Raw genomic sequence first — 26,327 nt, forward strand, 5'->3', positions numbered from 1 at the left:
ACAGTACTTCTACTTGAGTAGAGTATTTCAGCACTCTTTACACCTCTGTAATTACCTCAGACCAATGTGGAAATAATATTCGAACTAAAATGGAAATGTTTTTATGGCCTTCATTTTTAGACGGAACACAAATCTTTGTAACACCGGTTCATTAAAAAGAAAAGTGAAGGAGCGACTTTAACATCTTTTCTTCACACTCCAAAGATTTACAGTCATCAGTTGGACAGATTTGCAATATTAAACACTTTCCCACCAACACTATTATAAAGATGGAAAGGGAATGGGAGAAAATTGGGGGGAAAAAAAGACTCAATCTTGTGTCTAGTGTTGGATTTTCTTTATTTAAGGTTAGTAAGGTGAGACAGAATAAAGCCAGGGCTTTACAGAGTGAAACAAACCGTGCTGACAGCATTACTATGTGCATAAACACACAAAGAAACATGTTTATTCCTCATCATAATTAGCTCTACATTATATCCCTGGTGTGTCAGTGCTTGTATACAGTATCTGTGCATCCGCACACACACACACATACACACAGCGCGGGGCAACTGTGGGGCTAATTTGTTTAGAAGGAATTAATTAGACATTATTAGGGGGAGAACAATGGAGCAGAGTCGGGGTGTTTAACGGTGGGACGTCAAAGAGGCGAACCTGTCACGGAACAATAGGCTAATATACACCCACTGCTTCCCGGCTAGCGCTCAATTACTCTATCACACAACAGCACACAAATGTATGCAATTTTCTGATCAGTGTGAACGCTCATTCATGACTGATAGACTGCAGAGGTTGTGTGTGAGTGTGTTTCTAATTGAGCAGATGTTTCAGCATTAAAAGTATCCGTTGTTATACCTTCAAGGCAGACACTGCAGCTGCTGTCGACGCTGATGAACCTCGAACCAAATTACAGAACAAAACGCCTTGATATTTCTGTTCTCGCCTCGCGCTAATTTCCTCAGATCTCGGTCCAATCTAATTCCACTCCTTCCTCAACGCCTCTCCACTCTGCTTCCCTAAATCTGCTTCATCACCACAGTCGGTGGCTGCGCTCCAACCCGCCTCCCCGTCACGTTCTCTCCTTCCTCACAGCCACTTCCTGAGCACGGCCAAGGCGGAGTTGAAGGTGAACTGGGCCTGGTGGGTTCCGCGGTGAGCCAGCAGCAGGGAGCCCGCCTCGGGTCCGTGGCCGGCCGCCAGCAGCTCGGCGGCGGCTTTCTCCACGTCCCAGCCTCCCTCCTGCTGGTGGGACAGCATGTGGGAGCTGAGCAGGGGGTACAGGGCGGAGGAGACGCAGCCCACCAGGAGCCCGGCGTCCAGGAGCAACGAGAGGAGCTCGGCGTCGCAGGAGGAGGCCGTTTCCTGGAGGGACAGAGAGGGGGGAGGAAGTGTAAACACATATGTGGGGATAGAGTCAGGAGAGACTAACTTTCTGTTCAAAAGCAAAAGTAAAAGATTCTGGCGGATTTGCACCCAGAGCCTCTGCCAGGTAACCAGCTATCATCAGCTCTTGTGCTCTGAACACCCACCGGCTGATAAAACAATGACAGTGGATGATAGGTTTGGAAATGTACCAGACTTGTATTGTAGCTGCAGCACTATTTGGAGTTTGTGTTGCACGCTTGAAGAAACCTGATGAGGTCAAATCCTGCATTGACACTGCGGCTGACCACTATGAGCCTTTACACACACAAACACAAACACACACTCTGCTCTCCTCTTCCTCTGCAGCACTTTGCAGCTTTGACGGGAACATTCTCAGTTGCCAAAACAATTCGGAAACACATGTTCACACAGCCATAAACAGGCCCCCTTTACGTCATATTTTAATCCCATCTTCCGCCTCTTTACATCAGAATAATTGCATGCAAATTCAAACCACTAAATGCCGTCGGGGGCTGCGGTGAGAGGTTCGCAGTTCACGGAGAAGCTGGGCTGAGTGCTGCGGGTTGAAAGGCCGCCTCTGTGTGTGTGTGTGTGTGTGTGACTCAGCCCATCTTTTTTGCATCCTCTCACCTGTTTGCTGCCTCTATTATTATAGGCTTGCACTTGTACACGCATATGTGCGCGCGAGCACAACAGCGAGTCGCTGTCAGGGTATTTCTGGAGCTGAGGCGGATCAATTATGAATGTGGAGCTCATGTCTTCTATTCTGTAGTCGAGGAGGGGAGCAGATACGGATGAATTTCTCTCCCTCAACACGAAAATCTCTCATCTTTGAGCCGGCCTCGCTCCAATTTTCTCTTTCTTGAAGGACAATTCATCCTTAAAACCACAAAATTGTTACAAAGGATCTTTTTACTCAAGGGCAGAAGGATATTAGTGAACCTGAACGCCACACACGCGAGTCAAGACGTTCAGCTGCTCTCATTGACAATGACATGCTCCCCTTATGGAATCATATTTTGCACATAAAGTGCCTTGTTGTAATGTGAGCAGATCAGAAAAAGAACATTATCCATATGTCCCATGATTCATAGTGTCTCTAAAAGTCTTTGAATTTGGCTGCATTTACCATTTAAGTACAATGAAAGTGCATGCTCGCTTTGGCACCAATGGGAGACAGAGAGTTGACATATTATAGTTATAGAGGTGCAGTATGTCATGCATGTCTAATAACTCAATTTATTCCTTCCATTGAGAGACGGGACCGGGTGATTCATGACAAGCCGGGGGAGGAAGGAGGGCCAGAGAGAGAAGACAGAGGGAGACACTTCTGAATCTTTCGACAGACGGTGGACGAGGAGGTCGTCTGGTTAATATGAGAATAAGGGAAACAAAGAGCAGAGAGAAGGGAGGGGTATGATGGGAGGAGAAAGGCAGACGTGCGCCGGGAGCATCAGATACATACATTTTTAAGTGCAAGAGCACCAAGAACCAAGGAGAGGCGCTTCAAAACAACTTCATATTCAGCTCCAAACTTTGGGTTTGAAGCTTCAACAGAGGCTCGACACAAATGTTGCATGTTGGGTTTCCAGAGCTGCATTGGCCTCATTTAAAGTTCAGTATCTTACATAGATGATTCAAACTTTGCAGATAAGGCAGCAAATAAAGGACAAACATGACCAAAAGATGTATGTTAAATCATCAAAGACACGTATTCGAAGTACGGTTTATTTTTCAAAGCGTTAGCCATCAGTCCTATATGTCAGGATAACTCAATAACATATAGAAAAAACCACTGTCAGTCAAAGCTGGTGTTCTCTGTAATCAATAGAAGCAACAATATTTGAAATTGGAGCCATAGCTGTGGAGAAAGTCGAAAGCTCGTGGTTTCGCCCACTTTACAATCCTACATCACCCAGCGTGCATTGCGCCCCTCCCTCTGAAAGGAACATCCCAGCAAGAGACACTGGGGTGAAATACTGCTGTTTTCACTGCAGGCGATGGCTCAGAGCGGTACAGAATCAAAAATACGATGAGAATATACCTTTGGATCGTCTAAAAAATCTGCAGTCTGCAGTCTACGTTTCAAACCTTACGATTTTGAACGAGACATGACATCGGAGGCGGGAGTCCTAGATTGAGGAAGTGTAGATTAGCAAACTCGGTTAACGTAGTCTGGCGGGGGTTTCCAGGGCCCATTGGAGAAGCGGATAGCGTTCTCCAAAGGCACAGAGTGAAATTGCATTTTTTCCTACCATAATGGCATTTGCTCCCCATAATAGCATGATAGGACTGAGGTTGAAAATCGGCAAACTGGCCCTTTAACTACGGAGAAGAGATTGCCTCACAGAATTGTAATTTCTCATGCTTTGATTTAGCCTTTTCACCGCCTTCCATAAAGGAGGCTTTTACGCTGAAAGAACACTAAAATGACTTCCTAAGACCAAAAATGTCAAAGGCCCTAATTTCTTTTCAATAGTTTTACTTTGTTAAATGTTGCCTTGTGGTGCCCATGAGGCCATTAGTTTGATTAAAGGCTGAACAAATGAGTTTGACTTGATTTAACCTGAGAGGGTGCTAATTACTGATGCCACCTTCTGCAGTGTTTGGCTGGCGTAAAGGCTCACACTTGGCGCATACACTGGTCTGAAAGCTCAACCAGGTGACATCTGAAAATGATAAGAAAACATATTTATGTCTCGCTGATTAAAAGGATCACTGAAACTACAATCAGGAAGGGGAAATGCAGAGGTCAGTGCTGTTGTCGCTCCTGGTATCACACCTGCAGGGTGCTCATTCACAACACTAACACATTATTACATCCAGGAAGTCTGCACTACACAGGGTGTGAGCAAATTTCAAATTCTATGGTTTAGTTTTATGTTATGACCAATTAAGAGAATTTAGGAAAACATTATGCAAAACACACAAGTCCATTATGGAGGGGAAAACAGACCTGGTCCTGTAAGCTCACACACAAACGTACACCTCCCAGGCTATTACTGTTTGACGGTGTCAGGAGAGACAGCGGATTTGAGTCTTGGAGTCGGATTGACAGTGGAGCTGAAAATAGATGTGAAGGAGCGGTAGAGAGAAAGAGGGATGGAGGGGAATCTTGATATCAGAGCGGAGCAGATAACTTTATGTCCTTTTCACCACTGGAACAGCTCTGTCATATTTTTGACGCTGCTGTCCGTCAAGAGTTCCCGCCTACTCCAAACCTCCACCTGCATCATACTGTATGAGGGACAGTTAAAAGTTCGTGTACATTTATATATAATCATCACTTCATAATACGGCCTGAAATTTAAAATTCTACTTTTATATTCTTTACCTAAGTCCCACTTACAGACTAAAAACTCTAGGACAATACCCATAAAGTAAGTACCAAAAAGGAAAGAAAAGGAATATTTTGACAGTCGGGCAATGCACTCACTTTCTTTCTTGCGGAGAGGTGGACAGGAAAATCAAATCCACGCTCATATACGTCCATTAAAAATGCAGCTAAAGGCAGAAGACAATAGGCGTATCCAGGCAATCCTTTTCCCTTTTCTTTCAGTTTTTTGCTATGCTAAGCTAAGCTAACTGGCAACAAGCTCCAGCTAGCATTAGCACACAGACATCATTGGTATGGATTTACAGGTCTGACCGTCAGGAAGAAGAAAAAATGTATGTATTTCCAACTGGAACAACTATTTCTTTAATTACAGCAAAATTAAAGATTTTATTTTGTTTTAATGTAGCTTAGCGAAAGTTCAAGCAGGAAGACTGTTCTCATTCATTCATTCATCATTAACTTCATTCATGCTACACTCTCTCTCTTTCCCCTCAGCTGATCAGCTGATTATGGGCGTTTCCATTTAAGCATTAACCAACCAGAGTTAGACACGACGTCTGTGAACCAATCATCTTACTGCTGTCAAACTTTAAATTTGCTCCTCTCTCTTTCGCAGTCTGCTCATCGTTTCAGACGATTATTGCGACCCTCCTCCACCCCAGTCACCTCCATCCTTTTCATCAGTGTCCAGTCAGCTCAGCTCATCCTGCATCCTCTCTTCACCATCATCACCACCAGTGTCTAGACTCCATCGGGGGGGGTATCCTATCCTGCTCTCGGCCTCTACACCCCTCCAGCACACGATGACATCACGATGGAGTCTAATCGCCAAAGACTTTGCACATTTCATTTCAACTTGTAAATAAATAATTGTTCAAACGTATTAAGTCTCTCCTGATTGAAATTGCATTAAAGTTTAAATATAATTGTTGCAGCCAAAGTGCACCACAATCCGAAGACACAGCGTTTAACTGTCACCTGTACACAATCCTCACACACACCTGCCTCCTTCCTCTTCTGATTCCTCTCTCCTCAGTCCATTTTATCTGTCTTGCTTAGTTACACAACAGTCTGTCCAGGCCTCGCTATTTAAAACAGTTTATCGCAAACAGAATCGGATTGCGAAGGAAGCACATCCATCATGTTTTTTCTTTCTGTGTCAAAGGTCAACAGCATGAAGGACATGAAAACCTCTCCTACTGTGTTTGATTTTTGTGCACGTGCGTGTGTGTTTGTGTGTCGGGTTAAAAGCCCGTCCAAATCTTCTCTTTAGGTTCAAAAACACTTTGTCTGCCTCTTCAGTGGAGCGAAAACAAGAGGCATCTTCTCTCTCGTGTCTGTGTGTGTTTGTGCTGGCAGGCTGCGTGCGCCTTGAGTGAATGAACAAACACTCAGCATGACAAGAGAACTGACACATCAAACTCCAACAATAAGATGTCCATCCCCCCCCTCTCGCTCTTGTTATCACCTTCTCATTTCTTGCTGTCTCACCCTGTGAAAGACAGCCAAGGTTGTCTTTGCTGCTTGTTTTCGCTGGACGCTAAATGTTTCCTGATTGTTCCGGTCAATTTTGCACACCCCTTGTTTTCTACTCTCGCTCCACACGTCTCTCATTTCCTGTATGCGTCTTCCTCCGCCCTCTCTCCCTCCCTGAGCAAAACCCGGCTGAGAGCTTAATTGGAATTACCGTACACGTACAATGCCTAATACATAATGCATGGCCGAGCCTTCTTTTATCATTTAAATCATAAAGCTCCTTTGGAATGCCAGACAACACACAACTATCTCCTTCCCTACTTCTCTCATCCTCTTCTCTCCTTCCCTCAGGCTCTGCTTCCCATCCCTCAATCCTAGCTGTCCCCAGGCTTTGCTGGCGCATCAAACCTAGTGTGCACACACACACACACACACACACACACAAGTCCAAACAGTCTTTGCTTACAGCGCGACATGATTGAAAGTGACAGACGAAGAGACTGTGAAGCCAAAAAAAATAAAAAAACAAACAAATAAAAAGTGGGTTGTGACGCACATGAGCAAACACAGACGCACAAACACAAACACACACACACACACACAGTGAGCAGGGATCAACCCACTGAGTTGCAAACAAAACACAGCCAGATTAACAGGTCCAATATGCACAAAAAGCTGTAAACAAGCCCACTTTTACAAGCAATTAGACACATAATCACATAATCAAATTCATACACATACACACACCTCTTGTTTCCGCTCTACTGCAGATGGACATGGTGTTAAGTGAGGCTTTGGGGAGGCAATGTCTGGGCAGCTCTTTATAAGTTTGATTTTTTCACTATGCTTATTAAGGATGTAGTAGGTGGTGGTGGAATGGGTGGGATGGGGTAGGGCTTTGTTTTTGGCTGTTAAAGAACCAAAAGCGAAAGTACAAAAGTGTAAAACAGACTTTATCTGCTGTTTATCTGCTCTATAGTGAGCGATTATTATTAGCATTTACAGCTAACTAGCTTACTAGCTACAGCGTTTGTCCAAAGCATAAGATTAGCATATTTTTGATGAACTATATTAAGTAAATTATAATTGAGTTTAATAAAGCACCGTCAAAACGTTCTTACTAGACTTTTAGGAAGTGCACACTCCACAGTCAACAAGATAACATCAGTAATTCCTCATCCTAAACCTGTTCTCTCATTGTGTGAAAAGTGAAAATATACGCTTTAAAAATGCAAAAAAGCATGAATTAGCAAGCTAACAGACTAATGTGAGGACTGAGTAACTCACGCTACGTAATTCCTCATCATACTCACAATACAAACTACTCCTACACTGCTATATATGAACAATGCTGTTATGTATTATGTGTTGTACATAAATCACTGGTAAAGATGCTAACTCTTGCCTGTGACATGTAGCTTTAGCCTCAGGCTATTAGCACAATATTATGTATGTAGCCTTGAAGTGCATATTTAATAACACTTTTACATGATTCTCATTTAAAAACAGCTGGAAGCATTAAAAAGTAAGCAGGCTACTGCAGGAAGCAGTAGCTTAATAAGCTAGCTAGCTAACAGATAGCCATAGTGGTGGGCTAGAGTAGACATGTTAGGTGTAAAATGAATTTAGCCAGCTAAAAATGAGAGGCCTGCTTTTGTTGACCAACTTCTTAAGCCAAGCACTTATTTAAGTGAAGAATAACTGGGAGTTTTGGGTTGTAAAATTGCCGTTGTTATTGTTGTAAACATTTATGCTACTTGGAAACTGAAAGCCTGACAAGCATAGCAGCAGTTAGTGAGGCGGGAGGGGCTTTTTATGTGGAGTTAATCAATCAAAGTCGAATCTACATAAGGGGGGACAAAGTGACTTTAAGATTCAAAGACAAAAATAGGATTAAAAGGACTGCAAGAACACTTTGTTGCAGCAAACTTCGGTGTAGACCGCAGCTGTGTTCGTGTCTGTATCTCTCAGTGCTGTACGTTACACTGACAGCTCATTCATATTGGCAGGACAGCTGTTATCAGCCCCTTATCTCTGTCTTCCATTAGTCAGGCTGGTGTTAACCCCTGGCTCCCTGCTCCACTGCTCCTCTCTGTTCCTGCACGCTCCATACATCTTCACTAGGAGGAGCAGAACAGAGAGAGGAAGCGAGAAAAAGGAAGGAAGGATGGGAGTTTGAGGGAGTAAGTGGAAGTCAGAATAGGAAACCGTGAGGCCACATAAGTGAAAAGAAATAAAAGCCTGCACTGAATTTTCCTGCATCATTAAGAACAATACGACCTGCTCTTTCCCTCTACTACTTCTTTGTCTCGCTTTCAACTCACACACTCGACTCCCACTCCTTTCTTTCTTTCCTCCCTCCTTCTGTTTTACTACGCCCACTGTGGTCTCTTCCACAGCGAGGCGAGACTCAGTAAAAGTGGAGCAAAATCAAAACATATCTCAAACTGCAGCCAAACAAATTACTTTTCCTCAGTTACTTCCTGTGTCAAGTGGTTTTCTATAACACCGTTTTAATTAAAAAGTTATCTTCCAAATTAATCTTCTTTTTTTATTGTGATCTCAGGGGTATCTCGTTTTATGAAAAAAATAAAACAGTGTTGATACTGGGGGAAACAATGTGCACAGTAATCTATGACATCAGATACAGAGCAGAGTGCCAGCAAACACACACAACAGAGAGGCAGCGCTTTAAGATAAGGCCTGTCAATCACTCAGACTGGCATGTCAGTCTTATGTACTTCATCAACAGCATTGTGCTTTGTGGTGCCGATAAATAGGATGCATTGTGGCTGAGATCAACCTTAGGTTAGTTAATTAAGACATGAAAAGGCAAATAATTAACTGAGGAGTGAAACATCAGAAACCTTTCAAATGGTTTCATATGATAAACATGTTTTTGTCTGGAGCGTTGGCGTTAAACAAACTGGGACAAAAGAGCAAACCTCACTGAACCGTTAAAGTAATAAAATAGTAAAAGCAGTCGATTAACAGTTCGGCCTCCTCTGTAAACACACCCAGATATCTGATTGAGTAACTGAACTAAAATCAATTATTTCTGATGCTCCCTCGATAACATTTAGCCTTCTGATGCTAACGGCTAACAGCTGGAGAGCCTATGTGTAGATCAGATAAAAGGCCTCAGGGTGTTGTGCTCTTGTATCAGCTGGAATTTGGTCATGACGGGAAAAATTTGCAAGTAAAAACGAGGTTAAGAAGAAGTGCAGTGTACTATCCAATCAACCGAAAAGGTCACTTCACGTGAAATAATGCAAAATTACTATTTTTATCTCTGAATAACACATTTTCAATCATCTACTGGTAACTCGGTCAGGTTTCAAATGCCCAAATTTTTCAGTTTTTCATCTCAAGTCCCAGTTTCACGGGTGTAGCAGGGGTGCCGATGCTGAATGAACCAGCGTAAAAAGCCCTCAAAACACAGCAGCGTTACCTTGGATTGGCACAACAAAAGCTCTGACAGACTTAACTTAACAGACTTTTGAAGTCCTGTATCAGATATAATAATAACTTTGTTCGTATTGCAATTTTCAAAAAGAAAGTGCTGTCCATGCATAAAAGAGAGGGAAAGAGGGAAAAAGTGACAGTTAGCAATGCAATTACAGCAGGGGCAATTTCAAATGTGAATGTAAACAATACCAGGAATAAATCAAACAGACACAAGTAAAGAGGTAGAAACAAAACAAAGCAAACACAAAAGCATTTGATTTCAGAATTCAAAGCAGCTTTATATAAAAGTGTGTTTAAAATGGAGCGATGACTCAGCATGCCTGATCTCCTCGTGCTGGGCATTCCAAAGTTTAACCAGAACTTTGGAACGAATAGCACAGTTATGCCTTGGGATCAAAGGCAGAAGTTTGGTCAAAGTGGCAGAGCAGCTTGGAGATACCGGGAGATGTAAGGCCAGACAGTATTACACGTATTTTAAATTTGAAGACGCTAAGATAGGTTTCATATGATCTAATTTTTGGACCAAGTTAGAAGTCGAGCTGCAGCATTTTGTCAAGCTGAACGGGGAACGGGGAAACTTTCGAGAGATACGCGTACAGGAAGTTGTTATAATCAAAGGCGTGATGAGATGTGAAAAAAAGTAATGGAGTGCTAATATTCCTTATTATTGCATGACTGGGTTAAATAATTGATTCTGATAATTACAGCATTATGAGGTCTATTTCTCTATAGCAGAAAAAACTTCCTATGAAGAACAGACCATTGCTAGGGATGTGGCTCTAATCACACAATCCGGAGGACTAACTTTAATCATGTCAATCCGCCAAAAGAAGTTTGACTTCAGTCTGTTTACAAAGGGAAGAAAAGAGACAAAATAGCTAAAGAAAGCAAGAGAGGTTAAAAGATGCAAAAACTGTCGGCTGTCACTGACAGATATACAAAACTGAAGACGTCACATGAACTTAACATGATACAGAACTCATTTTAATGTGAGTAATAACAGCTAGCTTAGCTCATTTTAATGTGAGTAATAACAGCTAGCTTAGCTCATTTTAATGTGAGTATTAATAATAGCTAGCTTAGCTCATTTTAATGTGAGTAATAACAGCTAGCTTAGCTCATTTTAATGTGAGTATTAATAACAGCTAGCTTAGCTCATTTTAATGTGAGTAATAACAGCTAGCTTAGCTCATTTTAATGTGAGTAAAAACAGCTAGCTTAGCTCATTTTAATGAGAGTAATAACAGCTAGCTTAGCTCATTTTAATGTGAGTATTAATAACAGCTAGCTTAGCTCATTTTAATGTGAGTAATAACAGCTAGCTTAGCTCATTTTAATATGAGTAAAAACAGCTAGGTTAGGTCATTTTAATGTGAGTAATAACAGCTAGCTTAGCTCATTTTAATGTGAGTAATAACAGCTAGCTTAGCTCATTTTAATATGAGTAAAACAGCTAGGTTAGGTCATTTTAGTGTGAGTAATAACAGCTAGGTTAGCTCATTTTAATGTGAGTGAAAACAGCTAGCTTAGCTCATTTTAATGTGAGTAATAACAGCTAGCTTAGCTCATTTTAATATGAGTAAAAACAGCTAGGTTAGGTCATTTTAATGTGAGTAATAACAGCTAGGTTAGCTCATTTTAATGTGAGTGAAAACAGCTAGCTTAGCTCATTTTAATGTGAGTAATAACAGCTAGCTTAGCTCATTTTAATATGAGTAAAACAGCTAGGTTAGGTCATTTTAGTGTGAGTAATAACAGCTAGGTTAGCTCATTTTAATGTGAGTGAAAACAGCTAGCTTAGCTCATTTTAATGTGAGTAATAACAGCTAGCTTAGCTCATTTTAATGTGAGTATTAATAACAGCTAGCTTAGCTCATTTTAATGTGAGTAATAACAGCTAGCTTAGCTCATTTTAATATGAGTAAAAACAGCTAGGTTAGGTCATTTTAGTGTGAGTAATAACAGCTAGGTTAGCTCATTTTAATGTGAGTGAAAACAGCTAGCTTAGCTCATTTTAATGTGAGTAATAACAGCTAGCTTAGCTCATTTTAATATGAGTAAAAACAGCTAGGTTAGGTCATTTTAGTGTGAGTAATAACAGCTAGGTTAGCTCATTTTAATGTGAGTGAAAACAGCTAGCTTAGCTCATTTTAATGTGAGTAATAACAGCTAGCTTAGCTCATTTTAATATGAGTAAAAACAGCTAGGTTAGGTCATTTTAGTGTGAGTAATAACAGCTAGGTTAGCTCATTTTAATATGAGTGAAAACAGCTAGGTTAGCTTATTTTAATGTGAGTGAAAACAGCTAGCTAAGCTCATTTTAATGCGAGTAAGTAGGTAGCCATGTAATGAGCGGGATAATGTATAGTGGGCAAGTTGTTATAGCGGAGGAACTCCTTCAGGGTGAGAAAAGTCCATTCCGCTATAACAGGCTGCTCACTATACATTATCACCTTACTTCTTGAGTTAAGCAGGGGTTCAGTGCAGCCCTGGAGGAGGCGGACTCTTTCTTTTGTCCTTGTATTTATCTTTCTTTCCTTATCTTACGGGTGACCTTTCCTTGGTCTGCACCATTTCAAATTATTTAGTGTCCTTTGGAAAATTCTTAGCTAATCCGAAACAACATACTTGAAAACAAATTAAACCAAAAAGTACTTGGTATTAACACAATTTTGCAAACAGATACTCCCACAGTCACAGAGATATTCTCACACACACACTAAAGAAACAGAGAAGAGATTCACACCCACATGCATTATCAGATGTATTAGATGTAAGATGATTTCTCTCTGTCTCTGCAGATGTAATCTTCAGATGAACACTGTTCTGTGCTGCTCTTAACATACCCCTGCTCATTCACAGGTGAGATTATTCCTCAAAGCAGTGTGAAACACCACCTGTCTTACTGCATTCACGCACACTCCTCCTCGGCAACTGGCTCTGACTTATTTCCCCTCCATTACCATCCCTCCTTCAGTCAGAGTGTGCACCCTGCTCTGCCCTTTTTACCTCTGTCTTTCTCTGTCTTACTTTACATTTGTTCTTTTATTTTATCTCTGTCCTTTCTTATCCTATTTATCTCCCTCTCCACACATCCCATTTGATTTCCTCTCCCTGCATCTAAATCACACATCTTTTCTCTCACCCCCTCCAACTCCCCGCCTCCCTCAGCCCCGCTCTCTGTTCTCTGCGGGATAAAAGCAGCGTGTTGCTAAGGTGTACCGATATAGGAGCTTGAACGTTTCATTTAATGGGGGCTCTGTCGCTTAATAGAGAGGCTTTCTCTTATCTGATCGGGGAACAAAGAGAGGGTCTGCTGGGTCTGAGAGGCCTACTTTGTGACTACTGCTTATCTGATTGGAAAACAGCAGAGAGCGGCCCACACAGTCTTAAACTATTACTCTCTTATCTGATTGTGGCTTTCCAGAACAGGAGGACAGCGGGAAAGTGGATAGACGCTGGCTTATTTGACTGTTTGGATTCTTTTAGAGAACTTCGTTCTTATCTCACGACAGTGATAGTGTTTCATAATTTTTTTGCCAAGGAAAAGACCTCCTAAATCTCACACACACTTTTTTAAAGTGTCCGTGAAACAGCTATCACCGTGCTACGTGAGTGCAGACTTCATTATGTAAGGGGAGAAACTCTGAGGAGGAGCCGTCATGAAGTAGTGACACAGTGAATCCAAATTTCAGGGAAATCTCTTTAAAGCGGCGTATATTTGTAAATTACAATGTTGATGTTCAGCACAAGCCAATCGATTATTGTTCTGCACGAGTCAGGACGACGATATATTGCCGTATGGATATTCGTCCCACCCCTAGTTAACATTACAAACATAATGTCTTTTTTATTGTTGAGCCAGATGCTAGCATACATGTGATGAGAAATGCAAGAAATAAGTGATAAAAAACTTAAACATCTATTTTGAGTTCATGATAGCTTTAAAGTTGAGTATTTAGTGTTTGTTCTCTGAGTCCTGCTAGAACACTGTTATATTATTGTTTTTAATATGCAGATGAAATAATGATGATGTTGGATCCCACCTTTGGGGTGAAGATAGACACTCAAATATGATTATTTGATCGACAAAATTTTACTTTTTCTAGTTTCAGCTTTTTCTATTGTAAGATTTGTGGCTATTTGCTGGGACATGTTCATCCATAACTCTGGTCCTGTTTGGGGTTTCTGCCTTTTAAAGGTTTTGTTTGCCACTGTTGCTAATAGCTTGCTTGTTATTGGATTTAGTTGGGTCTCTGTAAATAATATGACATAGTAGGATGTAAAAGTTAACTGACTGATTGATTAGCTTGAGCTGTAGGAAGTTGTGTTGTGCATTTTTCATTACTCTTTAGATTCAAAGGACCAAATGTTGAACGTATTATATGAAAGAATGTCTCCTTTCACTGCATGGGTTCAATGGACTGAATACAGACTATGCAGACTGTAACAATGACACTTACTGCGGTCATGCTGTTGATCTGATCCAGAGTCAGCTGCAGCAGCTGCTCATCGGCGCTCTCAGCCATCAGTTTGAGCGCAGGCTGCTGGAGGCTCGGCTGGTTGTGAAGCAGCAGGGTGGATATGTGTCTGATACACTGGAGCAGGGAGAGAGCGGGGGAAAAAAAGGGAGGGGGGTAGATGAATGGATAGATGTGTGGATGAATGGATGAAAGGCGGATGTGTAGATATGGAAATAAAAGGGGTAAAAACAGGGAGAGGTAATCAGAAGATGAGAGAGGGAGAACAGAAGGGGGAGGGCAGGAGACAGGGGGGAGAGAGTAGGCGAGGAACACTGAAGGTTAATTGATGTGCATATACTGTACAGACATGCAGGAACATAATACTTTTTAAAAGGTCTACACACAAACACACATACACACACAACACACACACAGTCCTTTTGCAGTCCTCTCCTGTAATATATGGATATCACAATGCAATCTGACTCCCCCATGCTCCGGCGGTTTCATTCCAGCAGATTCAAATTAAAGCTGTTCAGAACAGAGTAAAAGGCCTCCTCCGCCACCTCCCACCCCCTTCCCACACTAATATTAGACAGCCAGGCAGACACTAGGCTATTCACACTGAATAGCATTAGCTCTAAACTAATATCACAGTCAGCTGGCGCTAGACATACAGAAAGGCATTAGGCTTACCACTTCCATGCTGCTCAGCAGGGCATGAATAGCATTACGGGCCGTCAGATATCAAAGAGCGGCTCGCGCCTACAGTACGTTGCAGAAAGCACTGAGCTGATGCTAACATGTTGCTGTGGGTCACAGGCTTAATGGCTTTGAGCTCCTGTATTAAAATACGGCGTGAAGCGGTGGCACTGCGCTGAGTTACACTGAATTCATAACAAGCTTCTATTTTTGATAGATTTTTTTACAACAATGGTGATAGAGGATGAATGAAAATGTGTTGAAGCTTTGGTTCAAAATATCAATTATGACTTTCCTCACTGTATTGCATTGTGGGTAGTATTCAGCTAAAAAATTTTCCCGTTGTTTTTACTCCTCACAGACTCAGCAAGCCATTTCAGTCATTGTAAACAGGTGTAATTGTTTAGTTTGACCTACTTTTAAGATCAGCACAAAGACAAGACGTCACAAGCAGAATTTTTCTTTTGTTACCTGTACAGGAAGCCTGTGTTTGGTGTTGTAGAGCGATCGCACCATGCTGACGACCTGCTGACCCAGGTCTAATTCGACCTCTGGCCCCTGGCAGCGGGTCAGCAGGGCCGAGGTCAGCAGCACCCAGGGGTTACGCTCCGACTCTGCCCTGGAGACGGAGAGAAAGACAGACGTGTGCGTATGAATGAATGCATGTGTGTAATCCTCTGCTGAGCGTCATATATAAATTGTGCATTACGATTGTGCCACATAAGAATAACAGCATCGACCTCCCTTCAGATGAGAGCAGGGTTTTGCAGATGATCTAATTAATTCTGACGTTGACATCTTCAGTAAGCGAGAAGGAAAGCCGTCCGACCACAACGCTCCTGCAGTTATTATCAAACACCTACATTTTCTCTCTCTCTCTGTAAACACCAGGGGCGAGCTGCCAGCGGTGACAGACATCACTTTATTGACACGCTCCTTTATGAGGTCTTCAAGACCCTCTTTAATGCCCCCAGGGCGACCGATTAGCTCCCTCCGAGGCCGGCAAAGGTCAGCGATGCTAAGGCGATACGACCTTCATGGACACGTATAAAAAGATCGACTCATTATCTGTTAATTACATCTTAGTTTGACGGATGGACCCTGTTTAAATTATTAATTTTATTAGCTTTATTATTATTAGCATGGCTAGGAGTCACGAGCGGTAAAAGAGCCTCTCGGACTGCTAATGCTAACAGCTATGGTGGCTGCTACTGCTAAGCTAAAGCCTGGTTATATGTGCGCCAGAGCTCAAGAAGAGAATCAAACCACATTTTTGAGCCCAAGTGAGGCTTTGAATGTTTATATGATAAAAAAAGAAGTTAGAAAGTAGGCGTTCAGACATGCTAAAGCGGCTAGTTTGGCATGTGATGATGAAGACAAGCTGTTCATTAAAAAGTAAATCGACAGACACGGAAAAGGAGGAGATGAGCGGAGGTATCGGATGTGAACAGGTGCTTTGTTTCATTCACATGATAAAAGGATGCTACTGATTTAAAATTGTGTTTGTCTGCACAAGGAGGAAGGTGAATGTGTTAGCAAGAGCGTGCAAGCGAGAAACAGAGGATAAAAAAGAGGTGAAGAGACAGCAGGGAGGACAGCAGGGCCCCTGTCAGCAGCAAAGGCAGCTCTCCATCCAGCTACCGTCTTGTCTTGACAAGCTGCTTCACCTTCCCCACGAAGCGTCCATGGGAGCAAACAGAGCCCCACTTGTGCTGCTGGCACGCTGCTGCTTCCTGTTCTTTTACCAGGGGGAAACAGGGAGCTACTGCTGCATGCGACTGTGAGTGTCTGTGCTCTCGCCAAAGCTGTCACAGGGTGCAGCGTGAGTCACAGCCAGCCTCAATTCGTGCTTTGAATCATGACTCAGTTTATGCGGACGGACTAAAGGATAAGCTTTTTAGATTGCAGCTCAATATAGCTCCCAGATCGGGCTCTTGTAGTCCTTGCTGAAACACATCTGCGCTCTACAGACACACACGCAGGCAGGATGAAGTGCTGAGTCAGGACTACAGTTAAGTTTAACCATGTGTCTCGCACACTAAGATATAACGGCCTCCAGTCTTCATCTTAAATGAGGCATTTTGAAGGTTAAGTTATTCTGAGTTTTGTGTCCCAAATAACGACTTCCTACTACGTAAAACGCACAATGGGCCCAGATCGGACCCAAATGTTCCGGCTTTTATTCTTCAAAGAGGCACATCTATGCACGCTGCAGCAAATTAACTCCAGCGATTCAAATGAGGACGAGCAAAGAGACAAGAACAAAAACAAAATCCATAATCAAAAGCCGAGTTTGCGCTCAGCATTATGCCCGCGTTTCAATCCGTTACACAATACAACAGCTCAGTGTGCAGTTAAAAGAGCTGATTATAGCCGAGCGTCCCAGCACTGATGCTTTGACTACAGCTGTTTACGCTACAAAGTCAGTGGAGTGTCTGTGAAATCCGGGGGTGAACTTGAAGCAACTGTGTCATCCAAACCTAATCCTGTGTCTGCTGCTGCTTCTCAGCGGAACGGAAGAGAAGCCAGACAAGAACGCTGGCTTTATACAACTCTACTGACCGTTACACACACACGAATTTATTGTCACACATGCTTCTTATTTATTTACATTCTGTTTGTTAAACTGCCACATTCCCCTGTTATTTTGGAAACTATTATTATCTCCCTCCCTGTCAGTAATCTTCACCCCACTCTAGGCGGTAGGGTTGTCACGATACCAGAATTTTAAACTTCGATATAATACTAGTAAATAAAAAAAAGATACCCGATAACTGTTACCACAGCAACAAAAAAAAAGTGTTAGGTACCAAATGTGGCTGACCGCATCAGGTCGATTTTTGCGCTTTTGTGGGCAATGTGTTACAAGGACTGTCCTTATGAGGCCGATGAAAACATGTTTGGAAGCAGGCGCACGCTGCAGATGTAGGTGAGGACAGCGGAGGAGCAGCCCCGCCTCCTCCCCGAAAAGTATCCAGAGCCGTATAGACAGAGAGTCGCGTCAGTGGAGGTCCAATATGCTCCATGATGAAAACGTAGAGACCAGGTGACAGCGCTGTCTCTCTTATCTGCTCTCTGTCTGTCTGCAACGGACGCAACCGTAATGTGCTTTGCACACACACTCTCTCTTAGGCGATCTCACTCACAATCCCACAACATCTACAAACTTTCATCCTGACAGCATTAATGGTGGCTAAGTAAACTTACTCAGCTGGAAAGACAGAACTAAAGTATCAAGAAACCACTGGCTGAATCTGTGAACCGACCACTGCAACCTGGAAAAGCTCACATCGACCGTACAGGACAATCTGGTTCCATTCAACAACACCTGGTCTCTCTTTTCCTGCAGTTCATTCAGAGCTGATTCCTCTTCACACCATCTCAACCAGATCCTCTCAAAGTAACCCACTTCTGTTTCCTCTCTCTTCCTCCTTTTTTGTTGTTATTTATGATATGTCTCTGTACTTTTGCTGTTTGTTGTAAACACTTCTGTTTTGTTAGTGTTAGTGTTTCTGGTGAGAACAGTCTTCTGTGTTGTTGCTGTTTAAGAGCTCCAGGTGTGACGGGGGGCGGAGCAGACAGACACATAGGCGGCAGAATGAAGCAGACAAACAAACTCCTGCACCTTCCTGCAGGTGTCTGGAGGTGTAGGCGAATAAGTTTGTTGTTTGGAGCGTAACAGCTGTGATCAGAAAGTACGTCTTATTTTTCCATTTCTCCACTTTGTTGTCATTAACGTCTGTGTCACTTGAACACAGCGCACGGCAGATTTGGGTTTTTAAAGCTTCTGTGATTTTTGACACTATCTGTTATATCGCTTTGAAACACGTGGCATCAAAAAGTACGTAACTATTTTGGCAGCTCAGGAACACCTCGGTTTTGATGCTTGGTTTGCACTTCCTTCTGTCCCAGGATCATGGCAGAGATAGCTGTGCGCAAAGTTGCTGCTTGGTTAAACAAAGTCACTGTAACAGCCACAGCATGAGTGCAGCTTCATTCATACAGTAAACAGTCCTGGGAAAAGCATGTGATCACACTGAGAGCACTTGCTAAGTGTCTCAGTGTCATGATGCTCTAAATAAGACACAAAGAACAACCTCAGCATGTCTTCCTCCCATCCATTCAAACACCAGAGAGCTCATCGGCCACCTGTCGTGCTTCTTCAGATGTGATGGATATGCAAACACTTTTAGTATCTGTCTGTCAGGCAGGTTGTGGGGGTCACTGTCCTGTCATAAGAACAGACAACATAATGTGTAGTCTGATCCTTGTGTAATGTTTATTTTAGGCTGAGAGAGCAAATATCCCATCAGGCAGGTCGTATTGCCGTTAAAACTGATGCATTGGTGATCAACACATAAAATCCTGTCCATCAACCAAACAGCAAACCTCCTCAGAGTCTATAAACCTGACTTATACACAGCTCTGTGTACGCCCTTGTGAGTTTCTAACAACTCCAGGAGAGGAACTTTAAATTGGCGAGCGAAACGGTTTGAAACGCACGTCTGATTTGATTGAGCTGGAAGGAAAAAGTCGACTACATAGCCCTGCGTCGTCTCGGCGGCCCTCCGAGCTGCGCTCACTTTTAATCAAGAACAATGGAGCAGCAGAAGAGCAATCACGTCATTAGGTACTTATCGATAATAAAGCAACACTCGCCGAGGCTCATAACACGCAGGCTGCTACAAGCAGCCTACAGCCCGGAGCTTTGTTAGGACGCCTGTTTTTATTTCACACTCTTAAAAGTCTATGCGCAATAAATGCACCTGAGACATTAAAGGCACCATTATCTTTTTTCTTTTAGAGAAATGAGAACACATTGCACAGAAGTTGAACACTAAAATGATAGTGTCTCAGATTCTGTTAACAAACATTACAGTGAAACATCTGCTCAAAAAGTCTGTCTGACTCTTTAGCAGCAAAAAAACACCATCGCTTAATTTCAGTGTGCATAAAAGCCGAACAAAAACTAGTGAAATATTCCTCAATTTGGATTCTAACTTTATAACGGATACTGCCTGAGGATGCTGAAAGGTTATCACTGCATTTTGACGAGTAAATTGGCTGCTGCACTGTTGGGATTCTGCACAAAATCTGTAATAGCAGGATATTTGAAATTTTTGTCTCCAGAAATCGACCTGAATTTTTCTGTGAGGAAATCAGTAAGTTATAAGTGTACTAGAAGTGCTTAAAGAGCTAGTGCAGACATTTTGGGAAATATACTTCACTGCAGAGAGTTGGATGAAAAGATTCACCTTTATGTCCAGTTGAAATTTGATGCTTCAGCCAGCAGCGGCTTAGCAACGTGGGAGTAGACATCTATCCAGGCTCTTTCCGAAGGTAGGAATAACTCCAGTGAAAGCACAACTTGTTTTACACTCAAATTTTTTTGTACTTTTTTGTACAAAAATGACATTTTTTCCATTATTTTTTGGCCTTTTTGCCTTTATAATATAGGGGACAGGAAAAGGGGAAGAGAGAGTGCGTTGAGAACTTCTGCCTCTGTATGTGTGGTGCATGCTCTACCAACTGAGCTAAACTGGCGCCCCATAAATTACAAACTGCAGGTTAATTAGTTGGCTTTCGACGTGGTGATACCTTTGGACAAAGTGAGGCTAGCTGTTTCCTGCTGTTTTCTAGTCTTTAAAGGGGGGGTATTATGCTAATTTCAAGCTTCAAATTTCACTCTGTGATACCTGTGGATTAGCTTAGCATAATTTACAGTTCAAAAAATTAATCATTTTTCTCACTCCGGTGCTCTGTGCAGGCCCTCATACAGCCTCTGCCTGAAACGACTCAGTCAGCTCTGTCCCTTTAAGAAACCCCACCCCTACAAGCCCACTTCCTTCTGATTGGCCAGCTCTCCGAAGCCCGCTGAGGCTGCCGAAGTGCAGCGTGTAAAAAAAAAACTGTGTGAAACCTGTCGTTCACAGCAGCCTGCAGACTGAGCTGAGAAGCCTGGGGATTACTCCAACATACTTTTACCTACAGATCTGAAACTTCACCCACGTTTAGTCTGGACATCCAACATTGTAAAATTATATATAAGTCTTAAAATATGTAACAGCATAATACCCCCTCTTTAAGCTAGGCTAACCGGCTTCTGGCTGTAGCTTCGTATCTACTGAAATGAGAATGGAATCAATCTTCTCTTTAAACTTTCATCAACAACATGAACAAGTCTGTCTGTAAATGACGGCATGTGTCTTACACTTCCTCCTTCATCATGGGGGGCCACGCCTGTAGAAGCAGCATGAGCAGCTGAAAGTCCTCCCACTTTTGTGCAGCCTCCAGCAGCTCCTGGAAGAGGGCGTATCTCTTCCCCTCATTCTCCACATCTTCAATCTGAACCTGAGAGGAAAGGCGGAGAGAACACGGGGAGGAGAGAAAGACAAATCAATTTAGGCCTAAAAGGCCGAAGGCCTGCTGTGAAGATGCTGACAGTTAGATATTCCTCAGTCATTGAGCACAGAATCCGGTGAATGACGAGTGTTCTGGCTGGAGTAACCCTTATTTTTTTATCAATCCTTCCACACAGAAAATGTTGTGAATAAATATGATGACAAATGCCGGCATCATCGACTGAAAAGTGGATTGCGGCAATCTATTATCTCGGCCACTTCAGCTGCAGCAGAAAAAGGAGAGCTGCTTTCGAATTGTATGAATCATGCTCTCGATTGTGATAGCAAAACTTGACAAGCTAATGATCGCAGAAGAGTTTGTGGGCAAGGCATTCCTGCCAAAACAGGACCGCGAATAAACTTAGCAATCACAAACACTCACTCCAGACTAGAATCACAGCCTTCAGAATTCAAACAAAGCATTTAAAGACAGGAACAAGGCTTCATGGGTAATGGCACATTTCACTATTACTTAAAAAAAAAAAAAAAAAGTCACCTGTGGCAAACTTCCTCTGTGCTATTGTGAGAAAGAGAGAAATTGAGAAGGAGAGCGTAAGAAAGGAGTGAAAAGGAGCGAGGGAGGGTTAATGTGGAAAAAATGAGGGGAGGTGGAGGCGGAGGGAAAGTAATTAATTTTCTTCTCAAAGGTTGGCTTCTAGTGTGATTTTACAGTTCAGAGAGCGGCTGATTTCTGAGGGGAAAACTACAACCTGCCAAGGCGAGGGTGCCGCGAAGACAGGCTCCGTGACACACGCACGCAGGCAAACGCACACACTCACACACACACACACACACACACACACACACACACACACACACACACACACACACACACACACACACACACACACAAACATACAGTATATTTCACTTGGAGCCAGACTCGACACAGTTTCAGCCAAAGTGGTGTGATCAGATTTATTTGACTGGATACCCATGTAAAGCCCGGCGATATTTCACCAGTATAAAGGTCCGTATAGAGGAACTGTATGTGAATAATCCTGTAAATACATGCCTCCTATTCTAACCTCTATTTTCATTAATAGGGCAGTTGGGATATAACAAAGATGGGATATCACTAAACCATCTTTTATCTTGTAATTTGCATACATGATGCTACTGAATATTGTCCTCGTAATGCTGTTATAAATGGCTCGATAGCAGAAGGCAATGCTGTCGTTGTAGAGATTTCCTGCAGCCTGCAGGACAGCATGCCAAACTCGTGTAGCACCAGCTAAAGTGTGGAATCCTCCTGCTTTATAAAGCATCTAAATAAAACATATACTACAGAGAGAGTTGTTGTTAAACTACAATGGAGGGCTGTAGGTTGTTTCATGCTGGGTGGGTCACAGTGCAGGCTAAAGCCAATAAAGCCCTTCTGCTAGTTTCTTGGCAGCTACCAATGGCACACAAACTGTATGCTTTTGCACAACATGAAACAAAGAGGCAAAAATACAAAGGCAATTATGTTGCTGATGTAAATTGCTTGCAAAAACCAAATAGGCACTTAAATTAGCCAATAGCTGATGCACAGTGTGCAGCAGTGAACTGCAGTTAAAAATGTCCACGTTGTTGTTTCGCATCACAACTTTCAGCGCCCTGTTGCCCCATGTCACACAGCAGGTGCCCCTTTTTATTGCCTCTGCCCCTCAAACAGCCTGAGTACACCACTGACATTATGCATCCTTTTTTATGAATATCTGAAGGATAGCTGTCCTTGGATGGAAAGATCCCCAAAATTAATTAGTTTGCAAAAAGTTGAAGGAATTAAAAAAAAGTTTGATCATCAAAATGACAACAGCAGTTAAGATGCTCAAAAAGTAGAAAAATACACGACTGCATCGATCCATTTCACGACTGAAAAATGTATGTCCTTAATTTGATGGTCAGTTTTAATACCATTTGGAGCCCCTAAACTGACGAATGCAATGGTTATGAGACACGCAAAACATTGAATGGAAATAATTAACTAATAATATTATTTGTTCAATAATTAAAGTCAGTGAAGAAACCATAAATTGCACTGTACAATACCATAACTACTCTTCATCAACTCCTGTAACAGTGACTATGAGCCAGATAGCTAATGCTAACAGAGTTAGCATTACATAGAAGCTGCTAAAGGATGACAATAAAAAACTTTTGGAAAAACAAGAATCAGCAGTATAATCAAGGGGACAAAATATCGATACGGCAATATATCGTCCTCGTGACTCGTGCAATATAATTATCGATAGGCTGGCGCCAAATATCGATGTTTTAATTTACAAATATTTGGTGCTCTAAACAGATTTCCCTGCGATTTTGACTCACCGCGTCACTACTTCATGACTTCTTGCGCTGGCACTTACGATGAATGTATGAGGGTAACGTGAACGTAAATTAATTGGCTGAAGAAGAAGAAGAGAGCAGGATAAAAGAAAAAGAAGAAGAAGACAGCGGGATAATGTCGGACGGCGGTTTAATCAGATATCGTGATTGTGCTGTATCACTTTATGATTGTCTTTGAATATATCAATCATCGCAGAATCGCTGTTGATGATCGTTATCACGGGCCACGTATCGTGTGTCATGTCATGAGTTACCCTGCGATTCCCACCCCAAGTATAATCTATATGTTCGTCTGAAAACCTTCTACTGAAATGCATGAAGCAGCACCAGTATCAGCTCATTACCTTAATAAAGCATCTAATACCACCATTGATTCTGAACACATGTGGAAGTAAACATCTTATTTATAAGTAACAGCACATGTAAATAATTGGCCGCGCAGCACATCCATGATTAGTGGGGTAGTGAAGCGCCTCACGGTGGGGGATGGGGCAGTAAACGAGTGGAGCTGGGGCTCAGGACCCTCTGGAAATGGAGGTCATTTCGAAACAGAAATTGAATCTTAACTACCTGTAAAAACCTCTGGATGCAATCTAAAGCTCTCAAATCCATCACTGAATGTAAACTGCAGCTCAAAGCCTCTTCATCACTGTTATTACTTTACTGTGAATACTGAATACTGAACACTTTATAGCTTTGGAAGCATTTTATTGCCGCATTTATTCATTATCTTTGAAATTTCAAGGGCATGCAAGAGCAGGATTCCCTGAAAATACTCTGATAACAAGTTGTCCTCTTTTATAAATTGCACTCCACATCCACATGCACACTTAAATACACACCTTCGTGCCACCTCCTCACCCGCATGCACGCGCAGATGTGCTCACACTCATCAGGACTCGCCTACAGTAGACCACAAATTACATCGCTGCCAATTACTGTGTGGCTGTGAGGCTTTTATTTTCTTAACAAGGGAGGATGGTAATTAATTATGCCGAGTGATTAAAATCAACATTTCCTCTGTGGTGTTGAACATAGAACAGAGAGCAAGAGGGCAGGAGGGCAGGAAGAGGAGGGAGGAAGGTAAGGAGGGAGGCTGTGAGCCAATAGGATAACAATAAACAGAGAAGTGCTGACAGATGAGATTGGACACATGGTTTCTCTGTCAATTAAGCAATCCTATTAAGTATACACTTTATGTTCCTATCTGTCCATCTGTTTGTGTATTTATATCCCATCCTCAATACATTTGTTATTCTTTAATCTAATGTTTATGCTTCTCTTTGATCTATCAGGCTCTTAAACACGACTCAAATCCTCTCTGCCCTCCCCATCTGTCCATTTAAAGATCACTTTGTTAGACAGCAGGAAGAATCATCATTATAAAGTATATTTTAGATGCAGACTAATTCTGCAAACTCAGGTTTTATTTGATCTTGCAGTTGCGTCTGGTCCCCCTTAAGTCGAGAAAGATTTACATCTGGCCCGATTCAGGCCAATCACAATCTGGCTGTATGCTGTCGAGGCACCTTTGTAACCAACCAAGATGGACGCCAGTGATGTGAAACGTCCTCAGTCTGCTAACGCGTCAGTATTAAACAAACTACATTAAACATATAAATTTAACGTTTGAACCATAGACTACGTATATAAAAAGATGGACGACATGACAGCTCCCTAAAAGTGAAGCCAAACCCTCTCTATTGCCCCCTGCTGACTGGCTGCAGTATAGGTCATAAAGCCCGCCTCCTCCATGTTAACAGATGGGACATGAGTCAAACTATAAAATCAAAATACACGCCCGATAAACTTTTCTCAGACATGGTTTCTGTCATTATATTTAGTTCTTATCATGCTGATTTACGTCCAAGTGTTCATTTTTTTGACAAGTTTGTTTTTAATTAGTTATTTGATGCTGTAAAAAGGATGATTGACAGCTCTGGTGACAAATTCGGCTCCTGCAGCCGATCTGTTCCTGATTAGCAGAGTAGAGAAGGAACGGCGAGATAAGACATAACTAAAACAATCACTACAGTCATTGAAGTTTCCATACCTGTGATTGCTGCTGCAGACCAACACAAGACGCTGTTCTGATGTTAAATATGCTGACGTGCGGATCTTTGCTGTTTTTTTCCATTTAGTTAAGTGTGTGTTTTGGTTAGCGGAAGTCGCCAGTGCAGGATGGCAGCACTCATCACGGGGGGTATTTTGGCTTAAATTTTGTACAATGAGAGTAGATGGAGACGTTGGCCATCTTTATATACAGTCATTGGTTAAAACTAGCTATCTAGCCTAGCAGCTTACTGTTCAGGGTTGTAGCCTCCAGACGCATTTATGCAATTTAATAACGGCTCTTGAAAATCCAAAATGGAAGGACAGGATCCAGACTGATTTACATTTGTGACACAATCCTGCCATGCAAGACGACTCGTGAACCAAGAGTCTTTATTTCTGATTTGACTTTTTGGTTTTTATGAAACATCGTCACATAAGGAGGACTACCTTTCAGACCTCTCATCCAAACAGTCACTGTCATGTCTTAGGAACTAGCTGAAGCAAGCCCATTAAACTTTAAATATCTCAACAGGGCGCGTGTCTTTTTAGGCGGATTGGATGGTTTGGTCTTTCAAAAGCAAAACACTAGAGAAGAGAGCATTAGGAATGATTATTATTTCAATGTAATCATTTTAGCTGGAAATTACCTGCATGTCCCACTCACCAGCTTACTACCTACTGCCTAATAAACAAGTGATTTATTTCACT

The 26,327-nt window shown here is 42.2% G+C and overlaps 1 protein-coding gene across 1 annotated transcript in view; it reads right to left on the reverse strand.

The window, feature by feature from the left end:
* Window positions 1–332: 332 nt before the first annotated feature.
* Window positions 333–26,327, reverse strand: part of nbas (NBAS subunit of NRZ tethering complex) — a 185,129-nt gene continuing 159,134 nt past the window's right edge. The window contains exons 50-53 of the mRNA XM_069657356.1: window positions 21,044–21,183; window positions 15,304–15,451; window positions 14,131–14,265; window positions 333–1,362 (exon numbers count right to left, since the gene is read on the reverse strand). Of these exons, the coding sequence (XP_069513457.1) occupies window positions 1,087–1,362; window positions 14,131–14,265; window positions 15,304–15,451; window positions 21,044–21,183 (699 nt within the window). The 3' untranslated portion in view covers window positions 333–1,086. The remainder of the gene's footprint in view (window positions 1,363–14,130; window positions 14,266–15,303; window positions 15,452–21,043; window positions 21,184–26,327) is intronic.

This window comes from Semicossyphus pulcher, unplaced genomic scaffold (genome assembly GCF_022749685.1).
Source record: "Semicossyphus pulcher isolate SPU_LCO1_2020_fin unplaced genomic scaffold, fSemPul1.0.p SCAF_11, whole genome shotgun sequence".
Classification (NCBI taxonomy): Eukaryota; Metazoa; Chordata; class Actinopteri; order Labriformes; family Labridae; genus Semicossyphus; species Semicossyphus pulcher.